Here is a 17,215-nt window from a genome sequence, read left to right as displayed (position 1 = left end):
AGAACTACTTAACCAAATCTAGATAAATAGAGAGCTACTTAAACAAATCTAGATAAATAGAGAGCTACTTAAACAAATCTAGATAGAGAACTACTTAAACAAATCTAGATAAATAGAGAACTACTTAAACAAATCTAGATAGAGAACTACTTAAACAAATCTAGATAAATAGACAACTACTTAAACAAATCTAGATAGAGAACTACTTAAACAAATCTAGATAAATAGACAACTACTTAAACAAATCTAGATAAATAAGAGATCTACTTAAACAAATCTAGATAAATAGAGAGCTACTTAAACAAATCTAGATAAATAGAGAACTACTTAAACAAATCTAGATAAATAGACAACTACTTAACCAAATCTAGATAAATAGAGAACTACTTATTATTTGTTATGATGTGGACAGCTTTAACATATTTAGAACATGCGGCATCCTCCAAGGCTGGAAAATGAAGCCAATGCGGAAGTGCCAAAAACCTGCATTCTATCTAATGGCCAGCAGGGGGCGACTCTACTGGCTGCAAAAAGAAGTCCAATTGTATGGAAGTCTATGAGAAAATGACCCTAATTCTCTCTTGATTTATTACCTCAGTAAACTGTTTCCTAATGAGTTTTATGATCTGAATCACTAGTTTCAAGTGTTCTTCAATACATCATGATGTTCATTTTGAAAATTATGGTCCCATTTAGAGTAAAAAGACGATAAAGCAGCATATGCTTTAGGACGTGGCTACATTGTGATTGACAAGTGGCTACCATGGCGACAACATTGACATAACATAACGTAACCATTTCGTATAGGCGTAGCTGCTGCTATTTCACAGTGTGTTTTCAGTTCACTAAAGTTAATTGTAACATCGTGGTCGCCTAAAAAAGTCTTGTTCAGCGTTTGATTTTAATAGAAGACCCACCAATGAGTCGAGTTTTTCTGGTGTGTACATTTTGTTTTAACGGTTTTAGGCCTTTTTTTCGCTAGCGAAAATTAGCATTAGCATGATCACTGTTAACCATAGATTGTAAATGCACCATGCTAACAGAGCTAGCAGCTAGTGCTATGGTCAGCTACACCCTCTCATCCAAATAAGGTCACTTCTGGCTCCAAAAATCAAAAGCCAAAAGTATTTTTGTCCCTGACTTCCACATGTTGGATTGTTGGACAAATAAGTAGTCCCTCAAGTAAGTAAACACCAAGATGGAATACTTGCACAGTCAACACATGGTTATTATTAGGTGCAAACCACTGAGAACCACTCGTGCTTCTGGCAGAAGGATGTTTGTGAATAGTGCAGTATACTGATCATCTTCCTCTTTTTCTGAAAGTACACAAAAGTAAAGATATCAATACAACAGATATGCGTCATTTTTCTGTGTGGCAGCGATATTTCACGACGGTAAGTAAACTTTTTTTTAAAATCAGTTTTTGTCACAATAATGGTGACAATGACAGTCAGTCAGAAAGCTCAGCATCAGCCAGAAATCAGCTGTGTTTGGAGGTTTTGTGACTAATTAATAATTTGTTTATTTTTCTGTCCGGCTGAAGAGCAACGTTATGGCAGAACAAAGGAGAGAACAACAAGAAGATGCCCAACAATCAGGTTCAGGTCGAGATGAAAACAGGTTAAAATGCAACATGGAAATGACAGTTTCACACATTGGTTTGTAATGCTAATTTCAAATAATGCTGTGAGTGAATTAACATTATGGTTGGCATACAGTCAGATAGATTAGATTAGCCTCAAAAAGATTAAGACTGGGCTGCACCAATAAAGATTAATTTAATATAAGATTAGTTTTAATCAGTTTAGCAAAACTGTGCTTAAAATGAGTAAATCCAGATTTAAAAGTAAGCACAGCTCCGTTGCACAATTAAAAACTAATCACTGTTTATTGAATCCGTATGGAGATGGTTGCTCACCCAAATTACATTTTAAATTGGAGTTTAAAGTTTTGATGCAATAGATTTAAATTTAATCTGGGTTTAGAGTAAAAACTCAACTGAGGTTTCAATTGAATCCTTCTTAATTTTAAGATAGTTATAAAGTTTGGTGCAACATAATTTAAAGTTAAACCATGACTCAATCGGGTTTAAAATGTAATCCTTGTTGGTGCAACCCAGCCTAAAGGCTACAAACATCCCATAATGCAACACTCTGTGTAGAAGTCAGTTTTACACTGAAGCTTCATCCACTCAAAAAGAATATCTGATGTTGTGAACACGTCATTGTCTAGCTGTTAGCGGAGTGTGTATGAAAATTAACCTTTAGACCGACATGTGTAACTAGTCAGAAATGTTCTCGGCGGTTAACCGTTGACGTCACTAGTTTAATGTGAAGATGTTTGACAGTAACAGTAACATCTGCTTTTCATAGATTTTTCATATTGATTATGGCGACATTTTACTCACAGAATGTAAAGACAAAAGGTTTCAGCTTGCTTTACTGGGTCTTTTGTGATGCCACCACCAGGAGTCAGAAATGTTTAAATCCTCCACAAATCCTCTACAAAACTCTAATCTACACAATTTATTGGATAGATCCAACGACAGTAAAAGTTCAAACTTTATCCAAACTCTCCATCAGATCTTGTCGGGGTACTTTCTGATTCATAAGGGACATTTCTGCTATTCATGCATTTAACAAACATATCAGATGTCAATGAAATCACAGTAAAAGTGGTGAGTAAAAGTTGAAATATTGGAGGATTTCAGAGGATTTTGAGAACTGCAAAACAAAAGAAAGACCAGATCCGAGACATGATGAGGAAGCAGAATCAGTTGGAGCAGAAGTGCATAGAGGTAAACGTCCATTTGTCATGTCACGTGGTTTAACTTCCATCTGTGACTCAGTTAGCGAAGCCTAACGTTGTGTATGCCTGGGGGAGGAATGCATGCCGAGGAGTGACATCATGAAGTGCTTCAGCAAAAGGCTCAGAAGATCTCAAAGTATGTTCATGCCTCTCTTTAACTGCTCTGAGTGTGTTGTAGATCTGTGCAGCATTGTTGTTGTTGTTGTTTTCTGGTCAGTCCATTAGACACCGACTCGTTTGTAACAAATTAAATGTGTGATTGGCAGAAGCTTGAAGACTTGATGGAGCAACTGAAGGTCATATGCGTCTCTGAGGACGACGGTGTACAGGAGGACATACTGGGACAGAAGCCTGCAGGTTTGCACTCATCTGCTCTTCCTGGATATTTTTCAACCCAAATCACATCATTATTCTTCCCTCCTTCAATCAATTCCTGATAGCCCCCCCCCCCCATGCAGTTAGTTCACTATGCTATTTACTGTAAGTAAATATAAAGATCACTGTTGTCACATAGCTGCAATTACAGTATATTTTCATTCTAGTAATTTTCATTAGAACAAGGCCTCTGAAATAGTTGAGACCCGGTTTTAAAAATCACTCAGTTGTCATTATAATCAATTTATTTCCTGTTTTACACAAGTTTGTTTCTGGTAAATAAAACTTGTGAGCAGTTTAACTACTTTTGATTACATTATGCAGATTGTTTACACTGATACGAGTTCAGCACTATTAATTTACATTGTCATGTCAACAGTCCAGTCATGAAAATCCCTGACGACCTAAAACAGTACAGACGTGAAACATTTGGCCTGAAAACACTAAAGAGAAACACAAACAAAGGCGCCGACATCCAAATGAGGCTGATCTCTCACCTCATTGATGGTTGGTTAGAGGGAATTCCTCTTTTGAGGTGAGGGACTCCTCTAGGGGTCACAGTGGTTTTCACATATAGAGTATCTTGTTTGTAAGAATCAAACGTTGTTCCCTGATAGAGATGACTGTATAATTCAGATTAGGTCTTCGGTATAAACTCAGGAGATACTCTATGTTGTAACCTTTTCACCACTTTGTTCCTCGCTTCATTGATTTTTGCTTTGTGTGTCTGTATTTTTTTAAAATAATAAGTATTTAAAAAAAAGAGCAGTAACGATGCAAACAAAAGATTGAGACAAGATCACAGCGACTGTCACCGTCCAGCCTCCATTAATTAGCCTGCGTCCTTCAGAGAAACATATAATCCTTTCCTCTCTATAGTCAGAAATTTTAATTGTGAGATCTTTATGTAAATCCTTACATTTTAGTTTTTCTCATTTCTTTTATTTCTTCGTTTTCCAGGATCTCCTGAGTGACTCTTCTGCTGCATCTCTCTGAAACATTTTGTATTTTAAAATGTCTTTATTATTATCTTCATGTTGACTGCAGGGAACATCAAACTCAGTAGCAGCATATTTACCACTGTCGGTAAACATAAATGTAGCTGTGGTTGATAATTTATTGATTTATTTAGCAGTAACAACGTCAGTAATGCAGATAATTAATTGTATCGTTACTCTTGTTTTCCATCAAATGGTAAATGCAGAGGACAGACAACCAGAGAAGAAGAAGAATCGAGACACCCCTGCAGCCAGGTGATCGTAAACTTTGATAGTTATGATCATGTATATCCAGACATAATAATAATAAGTTTTTCATGTTCAATGTAAACTCCCCATCCCAAATATGATGAACCAGGATCCTAACGTGCATGTAAACATACTCACTAACTTGTCTGGAAGTGAAGGAAAGAAAGAAAACAGAAATCTCTTTCTCAACAGTTGTCTTTATTTTGCCAGGAAATAAGTTATTCAACTTAAAAAATATATATTTTTAAACAAGCAAAACAACGCAGCGCATCAGTGTAGATCAACCGCTCTCCTCCTTTACTCGATGTAGTGGCAACATCCAGCTGGTTTAATCTGTGACTGATTGTGTTTAGTTCAAGTTTAGTCTCCCCCCGTGTGAGCCGGACTGATGGATGAGTTCAACGTTTCATGTGAGAAAACCACAGCGACCACTGGTCTGCTCCACCGGCTGAAAGACACTTTTAGCTCCTTTTTAAATCGAGGATCAAACAACTGGGAAAAAGCTACCAAAAGGATTCAGTTTCACCAGCAAATACTGATTATTGATTGTTTAACACGGCTTAAAATAAAGAATGTCTAATAAAAAGGGCAGTAAAATAAGAAAAGATATTGACGCTTTTGTGTTGTTGCTAAAAACTCTGTGAATCTGTGGATTACAGCGTCATTCAATAAGATGATTACACTATAAAAAAGAAAAATATTGATGTATTATATTAATCAATACTTGGAAAAAAAACCCCTCATAACTCAGTCACATACACTCTGTGTCCACTTTATTAGGTACACCTGTACAGTCTAATGCAACCCAATACAACTGTTGTGCCATAAAGTTTTAGCATTGATGTCATATTTAGTCTAATATTCTGTTTCATGTCCAGTATGGAAATGAGAGAAACACTTATCATTATAATGTAGTTCAGTACAACAACACCTTCATCTCATTGAATCATTGAATTTTCTAACAATGTCAACAAAAACTGAACATGAGTTTTGTACAGATAGACGCTGAGGCAGGGATATTAGACTGCACAGGTGTAGTCAGTAAAGTAAAGTTATTGAACTCAAACTTAACTTAAAAGTGCAGTTTTTCCATCTGAGAAACTGTTGTTGTAAATTAGCTCTGGAAAGTGGAGCGATACGGGCTCGAGTAAGGCAGAATGAGATTCAGAGGTCGTGAAATGATCAAAACTAACTTCAAAGCTTGAGTTTGTCAGTCACCCTGCGTGAACCTGTGAAGAGCCTCTGCAATCTGTAGGAAACAAGTCTACATGCCATGCTAACGTTAGCCTGACATTAGCATGCTAACGGTAACATGCCGATGATTAGCAGGTATAATGCAGTATTTCCTCTATATTCATTTAGCTTTAATGTTATCTAAAACTAAAGTGTTGTTCAGATGCTTTAGAAGTTGTGATTATATAGCCATTAAAACACTTTTTTTTTTTTTTTTTTTAACACTGGAGCCTCAACTTCAAACATAACTTAGACCCAATCAGCAACAGATATGGGACAAAACCAGAATTACTGCCCAAAGCAGCACATCCGTATTTAAGCTATAATATGTAATTATTCTGCATTAAAATGTCTAAAAACAACTAGACCTATGTTATATATGTTGTTGAGTTGTGTACTTACATTATCCCAAATGTTTCCAACAACTTTCAAACCCAGAGAAATCTGTAATTTAATCAAAGTAACGGACCGTTTCATTTGGTCACCTGTCAATGGCGTCATACCTCCTCTACCAAAGAGTAAACATGCACAAGATGCATACGGCGGCGCTGTGTTTGTCTGCTACAATGGTGTCTACCAAAGAGTAACTTACACACATACAAGATAATACATCGGCGTTGTGGTTGTTCGACGGAAACTGTTATAAACCGACTTTTATTTAGTTTTAAGCCACATTTTTATGATAAACTTTTTAGATCTTAGTCATTTTTAACTATATATTTTAACTAGATGAAGGATTTCAGTCATTGAACGTCTGGATCTTAAGTTATCAGAGAAACAAGCTGAGCAAACGTTAGCAGCCGCTAAGCTAGCAGCCCCTACAGGAGTCCTGTGCCAGCCGAACAACATTGGAGAAACATTGATTTTTAATGTGATACTGCTTTATTCAGTGTTTTTACTGGTTTTAATCACTGGGTTTGTTTGTTTTGGAGAGGAGGAGACCTCCGTGGATAATTCAACTCCCAGTAAAAACATCCTGAACGATGAACAGTAATCCTAACCTGAAGAAGCTGCTTGTTTAACAATGAAGACAACGACTCCCATGATCCCTTGCTACTTCACACCATCATCACACTCCGTGTTTTGTTGTTGTTTTGATTGAGACCCCTAGTGGCTGAAATATTGTGTGTTTAAGAATACAGAGGAAACACTGTAATGTTCACCGTCTTAGTTGAAACATTTGTTAATTAGCACTAAACGCAAAGCTGATGGGTATGTCATTAGTTTTGCAGTTATTTAGTCATAAACCAAAGTATTGGACACATTACCTGATGGTGGCGCTAGATGGAAACTTGAGGGGATCAGAGTTATTATGACATCATCTGGAAACCATGAATGTCTGTACAAAGTTCACTACAATCCAATTAGATGTTGAGATATTTCAGTCTGGACCAACATGTGGGCTGATAGACCAACATTTCCACTAGCATTTCTGAATAAAACATAGAAACAATAAAAATTTGTGTAAAAGTTGTATCAATGGTGAGGTTACACAAAAACTGAGAGAAGTTGGTGAACATCTGAGTACAACTTGTGAGCAGAGATCTGTGTGTCAGGTTTTCTGCTTCTGATCTTGATGTCTTTGCCTAAACTCATTGCTCACATCATTTGTTTTTTCACGTTTGTCTGTAACTACAGATCATTTCTACAGATTGACAAACTTGAATTTCTCACGCTTAGACGTTTTTCACAAGTTCACAAGGGGTGATACACAACCACAGATTTAGAAATCATTTCTGAATATCGTTTCCGACGCAGCATCAAACCTCTAAACTGTCTTTAAAATGAAGTTTCAACAGGGTGTGAAATGCTGTTTGTTTTGTGAACCCGTCGCTCAAATATACCAAACGACAAAAACGGGTCCAGAAATACAAAAAAAAGATCACCAGCAGCATGTCCAGTCACTGTTTTAGTCAGAAAGTCCACACTGGCTCAATAAACATACATGTACTTAGATAGTACACATGTACTTAGATAGTACACATGAAAATTATTTTTAGCATTTGTTTTACTTTGTTGGTGAAAACAATCAGTGGAGCTCATGATGTTAAAATCGAGATGAAACGAAAAATGCCGTCTCATCTTGTGCACCTATTTAACAATATATGCCAAAAAAAAATCAATTTCTTTGCACTCTTAAATCAAAATGCAATCATGTTTTCTTGCTGTAAAACAAAATATGGCGTGTGCTTACGTAGGCTTTAACCAATAATATCGTGACATCCAACCGTAAATCAATCTTCAACTTTTAGCGGCACAGAGATGATTCCTCCCAACGTCACGTCCCACCTAAATACATCACGATATGGAGGTTACATACTCTGGAAACGTTGTTTCATCTGGACTTTAAAGCTTTTAAATAAGTTGTTGCTCACACAAAGAAAGAATATTGACATTAAAATAAATTAAAAAAAACCCTTAATTTACTGGGACTCATTTCACTGTACTCCAAAAGTTTAAAACACAGCAGGGAATCGTGGTCTGGTCTATGCATAGAGGATAAAACTGCATAATGTGACTGACGTGGGAAGTTTGTTTCATCTCAGGTAAAACAAAGCAGACATTTCCAGAGAAAAGCTCCACAGCATTCAGGAAAAGGCTTCGACGATAACAAGACAAATCCTTTGGCTTTATTTTTTTTTTGCAAGGAAGTGTGTAAAATGTAACTTGGATCATTACCAACATCCCGGTCTTGAAGTCTGTTTCAGCATTTTGACAAACTCTGGCTTATGAATGTGATTAAACCTGAAACAGAGGAGAGAGTCGCAGTGCATCTCAATACTGTGTCGGCTCTATGAACGGACACGAAACATCTTTCCAAAAACAAAACAAAAAAAACACGGAAAGGAAAACAGAAACATTTCAAATGGACAAAAAAAAAGAAATATTCTAATATATAAATAACCAATAAATATGAAAAATTCATCCCACACATTCACTGTTGCTGTTCGTCTTCCTGACTGCTCATTAGATCTGATGCTCAGTTCAACAGTTTATCCAACATCAGAGCAGAACAACATACTGTCCTCTTACAAAAACGTCACCAAGTGAAAACCAGAGTTCCTGGTTGACAAAACTCATGATTTTAATTTTTTTTTTTAATGCAGTGCTTTTGACATTCACTCCTCTGAATTCAGTGCAACTAATTGACTCAGCAGCTTAATTTTTTTTTCTTTGTGAATCTTCCCACTGAAGTCTGTTAGGAAGATCCCGTAATGACTGACAGCGCTGAACATGTGGGGGAGGGAGGGGTGGGGAGCTGCTGTAGGAATTATTAATTCAATACCTAAATTATATTGAATGTCTAAGCAGCAGCAAGAACGCAGTGACGTAACTCAACAGAGCGGAGGACACATTCAAACACCACTTGTCATCTCCCCGTAACTGCCTCCTGAAATAAATACATCAACACATTTTAACGCTGGAAGTTTGTCTGAATTTAAGGTAAAAGAAAGCTTCATTTCCTACTAGCTGATCTTTACTTTTGTCCGTTTTTGTCTGGAGTCTTATATGATTTTGTGCTGCCTGCTGCCACAAACTAAACATACCACAAAAGTAAGGAAATTTGTGTTTGGTAGATTATTTCTTTGTTGTAACAATGCTTCTTGGCAATAAATCTTATACAGTTGGAAAGTGTGTTTATTTCCATTTTAAATGGTGCCACATTTGTAAGGAACATGCATTTGTGGAATGAGCAGCAGAGCTGAGTATGTGGGTTGCACCCATGAAAAATTTGCCAAATCTTCTCTGCTAACGGCTTATTCTGCCATTGGATCCATCCTCTCCACTTCCAAATTCTGGAGGTAGTCTCTGATAAACCCCACAAACCGACAAATGCTGGTTGAAGAATGGGATGCCATCCCACAGCAGTGTGTGACCAGGCTGGTGACCAGCATGAGGAGGAGGCGCCAGGCTGTTGTGGCTGTGTATGGTTCTTCCACATGCTACTGAGGCTCCTGTTTGTTAAATGAATAAATTGTTAAATTGCCAATATGTCTTGTTTCTTCAAACTTCAATCATCCAATCCACCAAACACCAAACAAGAGTCAATGGTAGAATAAGCTGTTTGGCATTAGCAGAGAAGATTTGGCAAATTTTTCATGGGCGCAACCCACATACTCAGCTCTGCTGCTCATCCCACAAATGCATGTTCCTTACAAATGTGGCACCATTTAAAAGGGAAATAAACAGGCTTTCCAATGGTTTAAGATTTATTGCCAAGAAGCACAAAGAAATAATCTACCAAACACAAATTTCCTTACTTTTTGTGCTGTGTTTATAAAGAAACCTGTGAAGGATTTGTTATGACTAAGATGAGAAATCATTATAACGAAGAATATTTTTCATGTTGGTCAGATATTAAATATCTCATTTCGGGATAAAACTCGTTCAGATTCTTTGCAGTCTATATTGACTTTATACTCTCTGTCCACTTGTGCGTAGGGAGTCCCAGTAATCCTCCTCCTCCTCATACTGGCACCTTATTGACTTTATAGGGTGAACAAAATATTAGGAACACTTTTCAATGTAACGCACTCCAGTACACCACCAGCACCCACTTTGACCTCATCAATAAAGTAGAATTATCACCTTTCTGACAACAGAAAACTGAAAATGTAGAAGCTTTGTAGGAGAATAATTTACGGCGGAGCTGTTGTATCGGATTGCACAGGTGTTCCTAATAAAGCGCTCAGTGAGGACATCGAGAATAAAAGTTGCGAAAAGCCGTGAATCGATCCTTAGGGATACTTCAGGGGGAAGTTATTGATCGTAGCGTAGACGCTCACCCTCCACTGAGACAGATCATAAAAACCAAAGAAGGAACTCAAGTCGTCGCCACGTCGTTATTAATACAATTTAAACCCCTGCTGATATTTTACTAAACATGTCAGCAGTGTGATGAGTGAAGGCAGAACACGGGAGAAGAAAGGGCAACACACACACACACACACACACACACATTATGATGGCTATGTGAACTCGGGAGGGTTCTCTCTATTTTTGTTTATAGTTTAAAATCATTTCTTTAACTGGCATTGTGCAAAGAATGACACTATTAGTGATTCAAAGGATTTTCAATCTGTGTAAATAGTTGTGTTTCTTCTGCAGGTCGCAGTTCTACACGTGTCCCTCTTTGATGCTTTCAGCCGATATTTAATCTCACAAGGTTCAGAGCGCAGGTCTTTACACGCCACAAATAAGTTTGATAATCTCCCGACATAGACAGACAAAGGGTCTCCAGACAACACTTCTTCCTGTTTGTTTTTTTTACCTGTTGACAAACTTCACCTGCCACAGGTGATTAAAAAAAAAGAAAAAACTAAATCTCAGCATTTAATTGGTGGCTGGTCTTAGACCTTTTTTTTTTAGACACAACCCTCAAAGTGTGACAGATCCTCCACTGGACAAAAAAAAAAAAAAAAAATCATAGAGCAGCATGCTGTTGAAAGTGCACACACATATGCACATCTAAAAAGACCAGTTACACACCATGCACTCACACTCACACACACACTCACACACACACACACACACACACAATTTGGCAAAAATACTCCTCGGTAGTTTCAACTATTTCTCCGTCTCTGTCCGCTGCTTCTCCTCAATGGCTGCTTTCACTTGCGGCTTTTTTTTTTTTTTTTTTTTTTTTTTTTTGCATTCCCAGTTCAAAATAAGACAAATGTTGAATAGGAAGGATGCAAAAATAGCCGCCGCTAAGATGGCAGCATGTGGCATCAAGTGAAAGCAAAGGATTGATATCAGCTTGTAACATGTCCTCCTTTCTCTCCTCGCTCCTCCTCCTCCTCTTCTTCTGCAGTCTGTCGCTGATGAAAGTAAGGCAGGAAGTATTTCATTTGATTATGTCACTATATTTTTTTTTTTCTTCTTCTGAGCTGCTGGCAGACGGCACACTGCTGCCGTCCCTTCTGCTCTGATCGACGCTAGCGGGCAGCAGAGACAAACAGTCTCTCGAAAAGACACTCCGATAGCACGCTGGCGCCTCACAAACACAAAAAAATATCCACACTTTTATTGTCTCGATCCTCGTCCTACTTAATCTCTCCTTTTTCTTCAAACACATCCTCTCGTTCTTCGTCCCCTCTCTTCCTCGCAGGTGTTTAAAGCGCCCGTCCGCAGGCCAGGTGTAGAGACACAGAGAAAAGAAAGCGCTCCCTTCCTCGCTGTCTAGGCCATGTAGATGAAGGTGTTGATGTCCGCCTCGTCCCTGTTTATGTACTTGTGTTCGATGAGCCACTCGATCTGCTCCTTGATCATCTTCTTCTGAGGCAGGAACATGTTCTTCAGGATCTCCACCAGCTCCGTCTGCAGCTGGGCGTTGCTGATCCTCTTCCTCATCTTCATGATTTGGATGATGGCCTCCTGGGCGGGAAAAACAAACAAATGTTACACCTTTATTGTTCAAGCGCTACTGACTGTATTGTAGACCGGTAGTTCCCAACTCATGGGTCGTCAGTTCAGTTAATTTTGCTTTTGATGGGCCGACACCCTTTAACTGGTAACTAACTGGTTAATTTTTAAGAGAGGTTATGATGTAGCTTTTGTTTGTTACAGCTGCCCAGCAGTCGGTGGTCAGAGCTAGCTTGTCTGCCCTGGTTAGCTTGAATTTTAGCTCATCCTTCTCCCCGAAGTGTTTTTCGACGGCATAACGAGGTACCTAACTAGCTCTTTCGATCTGTCGCCCTCCACCACGCTGACTGGCAGCATACTGGTCTCAATCATTTGGCACACCGATTAGCTTCTTTTTGTTTCCTGCAGATTTTCTGTATTCATACGTATGCATGTGAATGTAAGTTACTAAAGTTAAGGGTATGTTTGCTCAAAAAACAGAGTATAACTGTATGAAAATAAATATCCAATACAATCATTATTGAATATTTGAATTTTTGAGTGACAAAATGTTACTAAAAACGTGACTACTGACATGGTCCAATGTATAATACGGAGTACCGTGTCATATTAATCAGAATTGTATTTCATAAAATGGCTTACTGTGAAACATACATCTATTATACATACATCTCTTTTTACAGAAATAATAATTTCTACTATTCACATTTGTTAAAGCCACTATGAAAATGGAAAAATTTGGGCCTCAGACCAGCACATATCACACTTTCTCCCTCCGGCTAGCAGCGACGTGATCTTTGGCTACGACTGCAAGGCGTCCTCGGACACGGCAGCTGGCTGCTTGTTATTAATGTGGTACAGCATAATGCTGCTACTAAACTAAAGAGCAGCATCACACCGTTTACATTTGACTTTGTTGCCTTTCTGGAGGAAATGGTCTCACACCGACAGTCATTGTTTTTACCTTAGACTGCTAGCTAGCAGCGCAGCCGTTAGCGGAGTGTGTATGCAAATTAGCCTACAGCATATAACCTGTCTTCAAACTTCATCAAAACAGGCAACAAAACTGACAGAATATATTCAGCTTGGTTTTACTGACACTGAACACAAAAAAAGAAAAATAAAACCCCCAAAAGTTTATGCAGTGAAGTACTGAGCTAGCTTGACAACAGCTTTTCTTCTCTGCATCATTTTCAGCATTGCAGCTGTTATATTGACCTGTTCTTTGCAGTACGTTAGCATTATAAAAATAGTTTTGAATAAGACTTCTGATGCTTTTTAAAGGTTTGATTTGAGCCCTGATTGCACTCTCTCGCTGCAATGCTTCTTATTTTATTGCGCTTTAAGCCTCAGTTGTGCTTCTGGTATTTTAGTCTTCATGGTGTGAAGGGTTATTAGTGGTCAGCATGCTGGTTTGAATCCACTGACAGGTGGAATGGATGGATGAAAATATACTAAATGGGTGTTGAGTTTATTAAGAGAGTTTGTTTACATTTTACACATGACTCCGTTATTGATGCCGAGATCAACAAACTGCCTGAGCACAACTTAAAATAACAAGGCACTTGAGCCAACAGCATACAGAGGGGAGAACATGTTCTCTGTTTTGATGACTATAGTGTCTCTGAAACTTAAGAAAAAAGAGCTAAATCACAACTCTTCACTCTTAAACTTTAGCAGCAAGTCACAAAAGTCAAAAAATCAAAATCAAATTTCACTTCAGCTTAGAAGTCGTCCTCAAACATCCCGTTAAAAACAAAGACGGCGTCGTGTTTCCGTACCTGAGTTCTGAGTATTCTGAGCTGAACGATTCCTTCGTTTTCCTCTTCTCTCATTCGCTCCGTGGTCAGCTGCAGACGACCAATCAGATTGATCTTTCCTCGCTTCTGCACTTTGGAGTTTTTGCTGAGAAAATAACACACAGACACACACACACAGACACACTGACAGTCAGTATCATTTCTGGTGAGGTGTCAATAAAGAAAATACATAGTTGTGATGTGGAGCAGACCTGACGTTGCTGGTATATTCTTATGAGAATACAAATATACATATTTAGTGCATGTTTATCATTTTATATTTAATGATGTTACTTTATAAATCAGTGCTTTGAGGTAATAATTGCATCTGATGCTTGCACTCTTTACTAAAATATGTCTCTTTGCTGCATACTTTTTAAAAAATGATGGATAAATGGGGACTTCACAAGAATATAGACATATCAACATGTATATAACATACATGAGTGAGAACTCCTGGTTGACGTAGAACAGTGTGCTGTCTGTAAAGTCTTTGGGCGAGCTAACTGGAGGGTCGTAAGACAACACCTGTCTCTTCAGCTTGGGGAAGGCGACCAGCGACTGCACAGACAGGAGAGCAGAAGAAGAAGAAGAAGTCCATTTTAAGATATGAAGCACCATCAGTACAGTGTTAACAACCAAGTATACAGTTCACCTTGTTCACAAACTTCCTATTGGTGGGTTACCAAGAAAAACATTGCTAGATGGTTCACACAATTTAGTTAAATCCCAGCTGTAAAAGGTAACCTGGTGGTCACATGTCCTGTATAATTGTTATGTAATTGGTGGATTGAAATAAAGCATTCAAAATGTTTCCTTGGTCTGACCCAGAGTGTGCGGCGTAGCTCTGCGTCAGGCAGCTCTGTGGCCAGTTTGAGGTTCTCAAAGCTGATTCTCTCTCTGGGTCTCTGGTTCCAGGCGAACAACACCGCCAGCTGGAACGTCGTCACCTCCAGGTCGTACTGACCCACTTCGTTTTTAAAGGTGATCTGAGCAGAGAGAGGGAGAGAGAAACAAAGGAGGAGGCAGAGAAGAGAGTGAGAAGAGCGGCGAGACGGCGTCACCGTGTTACTCTGTTAGTTTTGGTTTAGTAGCATAAAATACTCTCAAAACAGAACATTTCTTACTGCTTCACATTCAAAGCATTCAACCGCTGAACCTCAGGGCGGCTTTATGTAAGCAGTCATGGGAAATAGGTCTGATCAATAAAAATACACCCACAAAACAGGAAAATGCTCTTTTTCAGCAATTTTCAGCAACAGATAATTTAAATTTTTACAGCTGCAGTGAGCTGCACAACCTCCAACTGATACTAAACATCTTCTTTTACTGTTGTGTGGAAAACTGCCTGCATGTATGTATGACACAATGAATCCTCTCAGCCATTAGGACAAGGTGCATGTGCAGAACATAGATACACAATAATACAAGAGGAAGATGAAGTTGAGGGAGAGACTGCAGGAGCAAAATGAGAAATACTGCTTTTCAACTTTCAAGAGGAACCCTACATGATCTCCTTTAAAAACAGCTCACTCACAATGCCGTTGGACATGAGGTGATGCCAGTGGAGTTTGCGACCGCTGTGATTCCTCTTGTAGAAGTCTTCCACCTCGGGGATCAGGTCCTCCAGCTCCGTGGGCAGCGAGACGAAAACCTTCTCGCTGCTCCGTGACCAAGCTCCAGCGTTCAAGATCTTAATGTTCACGCTGTCAGCTGCAGGGGAGGAAAAGGGAGAAAGACTCTAAGATTAATAGTCTTTCAGCAGGAGAAATGTTTGTTTTTTTTGGAAAGTAAAATGACCCAAACAACAGTAATAAAGCATTTTAAATAGAACATTTAACTAGAACTGCTGCACACTCATTGAATAAAAAGACTCACAGTGGTGCTTGGAGCTAAATGCTAACATCAGCATGCTAACAAGCTTACCATGACAACAGGTCAGCAGGTGTAATGTTTACTGTAACATGTTAAAGTGTCAGCATGCTGACATTTGCTACTCAACAATAAACACACAGTACAGAGTGTGGATGTCATTAGTTTTGCAATTATTTAGTCATAAAAACCACAACTGTGAACCTCATGGTGGCGCTACAGGAAAAGTCAAAGGATCATTTACACACGCCAATGGCTGAAAGCTGAGATGCAAAGTTCTGGCCAAATCATCAGGAGCGATTAGGGTTCTTGCTAAATGCTAGCTCTGCATGATTCAAAGTTCAAAAAACTCCTTATTTATCTTACACTGGCTCTTTATGCAGCCCTTCAATATACACGTTTTCTCTTTACGCTCCGTTTTAGCTCCTGTCTCTTTAAGGCCCGCCTCCCAAAGAGCCCACTCTGTTCTGATTGGCCGGCATTACATATCATAACTTACCGTCAATGCAAACCAAACATTTCCTGCTTTTCTGCTTCAAATTAAAAGCTTTCTAATGACTAACTAACGGGAGACTTTTATTCTGAAGAATTTATGACTTAGCGTAGCTTCGTTAGCGGCGCTAAAAAACGGTCGAAACAACATTTGGAGCTATTTGAAACTATTTGTTCAGCGGATCAGTTAGAAATAATGCAGGGAGGAAGAGCACAAGCAGAAACAGCCACAGTGATGATGATGTTTTATAAGGAGCTGCAGACGACCAGCACACCTCCAACAGGTAAACTACTTATTTAACTTTGCTGTGCTGTGTAATGGCGTCACGGCTCGGCGTACGGAGCGGAGCAGCAAACTCACGCACTGTTGCACGTAGCAGATGTCCATATAAAGAAATCTGTCACGAACTGACGTCAGCTCGGGCCAAAAGTATAAAGAACCGTTGGAAACCGAGCGTTCAGAGCAGCCTGAAGCTGCTGCTTTCTGCTCACAGTGATTACTGCTATATACGTTTACCTCGTTGTTTGACACATCTGCTACTTCTAACATGAACATCTGACACTGTGACATTATATATATATATATATATATGTCTGAAAATAAGGAAAAGCATAATACGTCCCCTTTAAGGACACTTCAACAAAGACACATCAAAACTAAACTGTGAATGAACGATTATCTGCTTGATCAATGACATTAAACTCCTTCCTGTTCGCTCAAACTAACCAATCAGGTTGTCCGGAGAGTCTCAGATGCTTTTACGCGTTGTTTGATGTGAAGGAATACGTGTGTGTGTGTGTGTGTGTGTGGGGGGGGGGGTTACCTGGCAGTGCCAGCTTGTTGTGTTTGTGCATCTCTTTGAAGACTTGATTGAGGTCCTCTGAGACTTTGATGTCCTGAAACATTCTGGCCAGTTTGTTCACATAGTCAGCGGGCATTCCTACTTCCTACACACACACACACACACACACACACACACACACACACAGACACACCAAGACACAAAGGAAGAAAAA

General features: G+C 38.9%; 1 protein-coding gene and 1 long non-coding RNA gene across 8 annotated transcripts in view; one reads left to right on the top strand and one right to left on the bottom strand.

Annotated features, from left to right (window-relative positions):
- The first annotated feature begins 1,046 nt into the window (after positions 1-1,046).
- On the top strand, positions 1,047-14,432 carry LOC121898585. 6 transcript variants are annotated; one of them, XR_006096516.1, is made up of 6 exons: positions 1,047-1,182; positions 1,327-1,397; positions 1,547-2,947; positions 3,078-3,168; positions 4,147-4,439; positions 4,787-6,055. It is a non-coding gene; the product is annotated as an uncharacterized LOC121898585 (long non-coding RNA). The 6 variants fall into 6 exon arrangements; XR_006096517.1 differs by lacking the exon at positions 4,787-6,055 and adding an exon at positions 14,375-14,432 and having other exon boundaries at positions 1,047-2,947; positions 4,147-4,272; positions 4,391-4,439; XR_006096513.1 differs by having other exon boundaries at positions 1,047-1,397.
- LOC121898584 (cullin-5-like) overlaps positions 11,286-17,215 on the bottom strand; it is a 20,562-nt gene continuing 14,632 nt past the window's right edge. For both annotated transcript variants that reach the window (XM_042413793.1, XM_042413794.1), the window contains exons 14-19: positions 17,023-17,146; positions 15,372-15,547; positions 14,662-14,823; positions 14,277-14,395; positions 13,817-13,940; positions 11,286-12,047 (exon numbers count right to left, since the gene is read on the bottom strand). In XM_042413793.1, the coding sequence (XP_042269727.1) occupies positions 11,853-12,047; positions 13,817-13,940; positions 14,277-14,395; positions 14,662-14,823; positions 15,372-15,547; positions 17,023-17,146 (900 nt within the window). In that variant the 3' untranslated portion in view covers positions 11,286-11,852. The remainder of the gene's footprint in view (positions 12,048-13,816; positions 13,941-14,276; positions 14,396-14,661; positions 14,824-15,371; positions 15,548-17,022; positions 17,147-17,215) is intronic.

The sequence above is a fragment of the Thunnus maccoyii genome, chromosome 6 (genome assembly GCF_910596095.1).
Source record: "Thunnus maccoyii chromosome 6, fThuMac1.1, whole genome shotgun sequence".
Taxonomy (NCBI): Eukaryota; Metazoa; Chordata; class Actinopteri; order Scombriformes; family Scombridae; genus Thunnus; species Thunnus maccoyii.
Note: the sequence above shows the minus strand (reverse complement) of the source record. Positions and strands in the feature narration are given on the sequence as shown.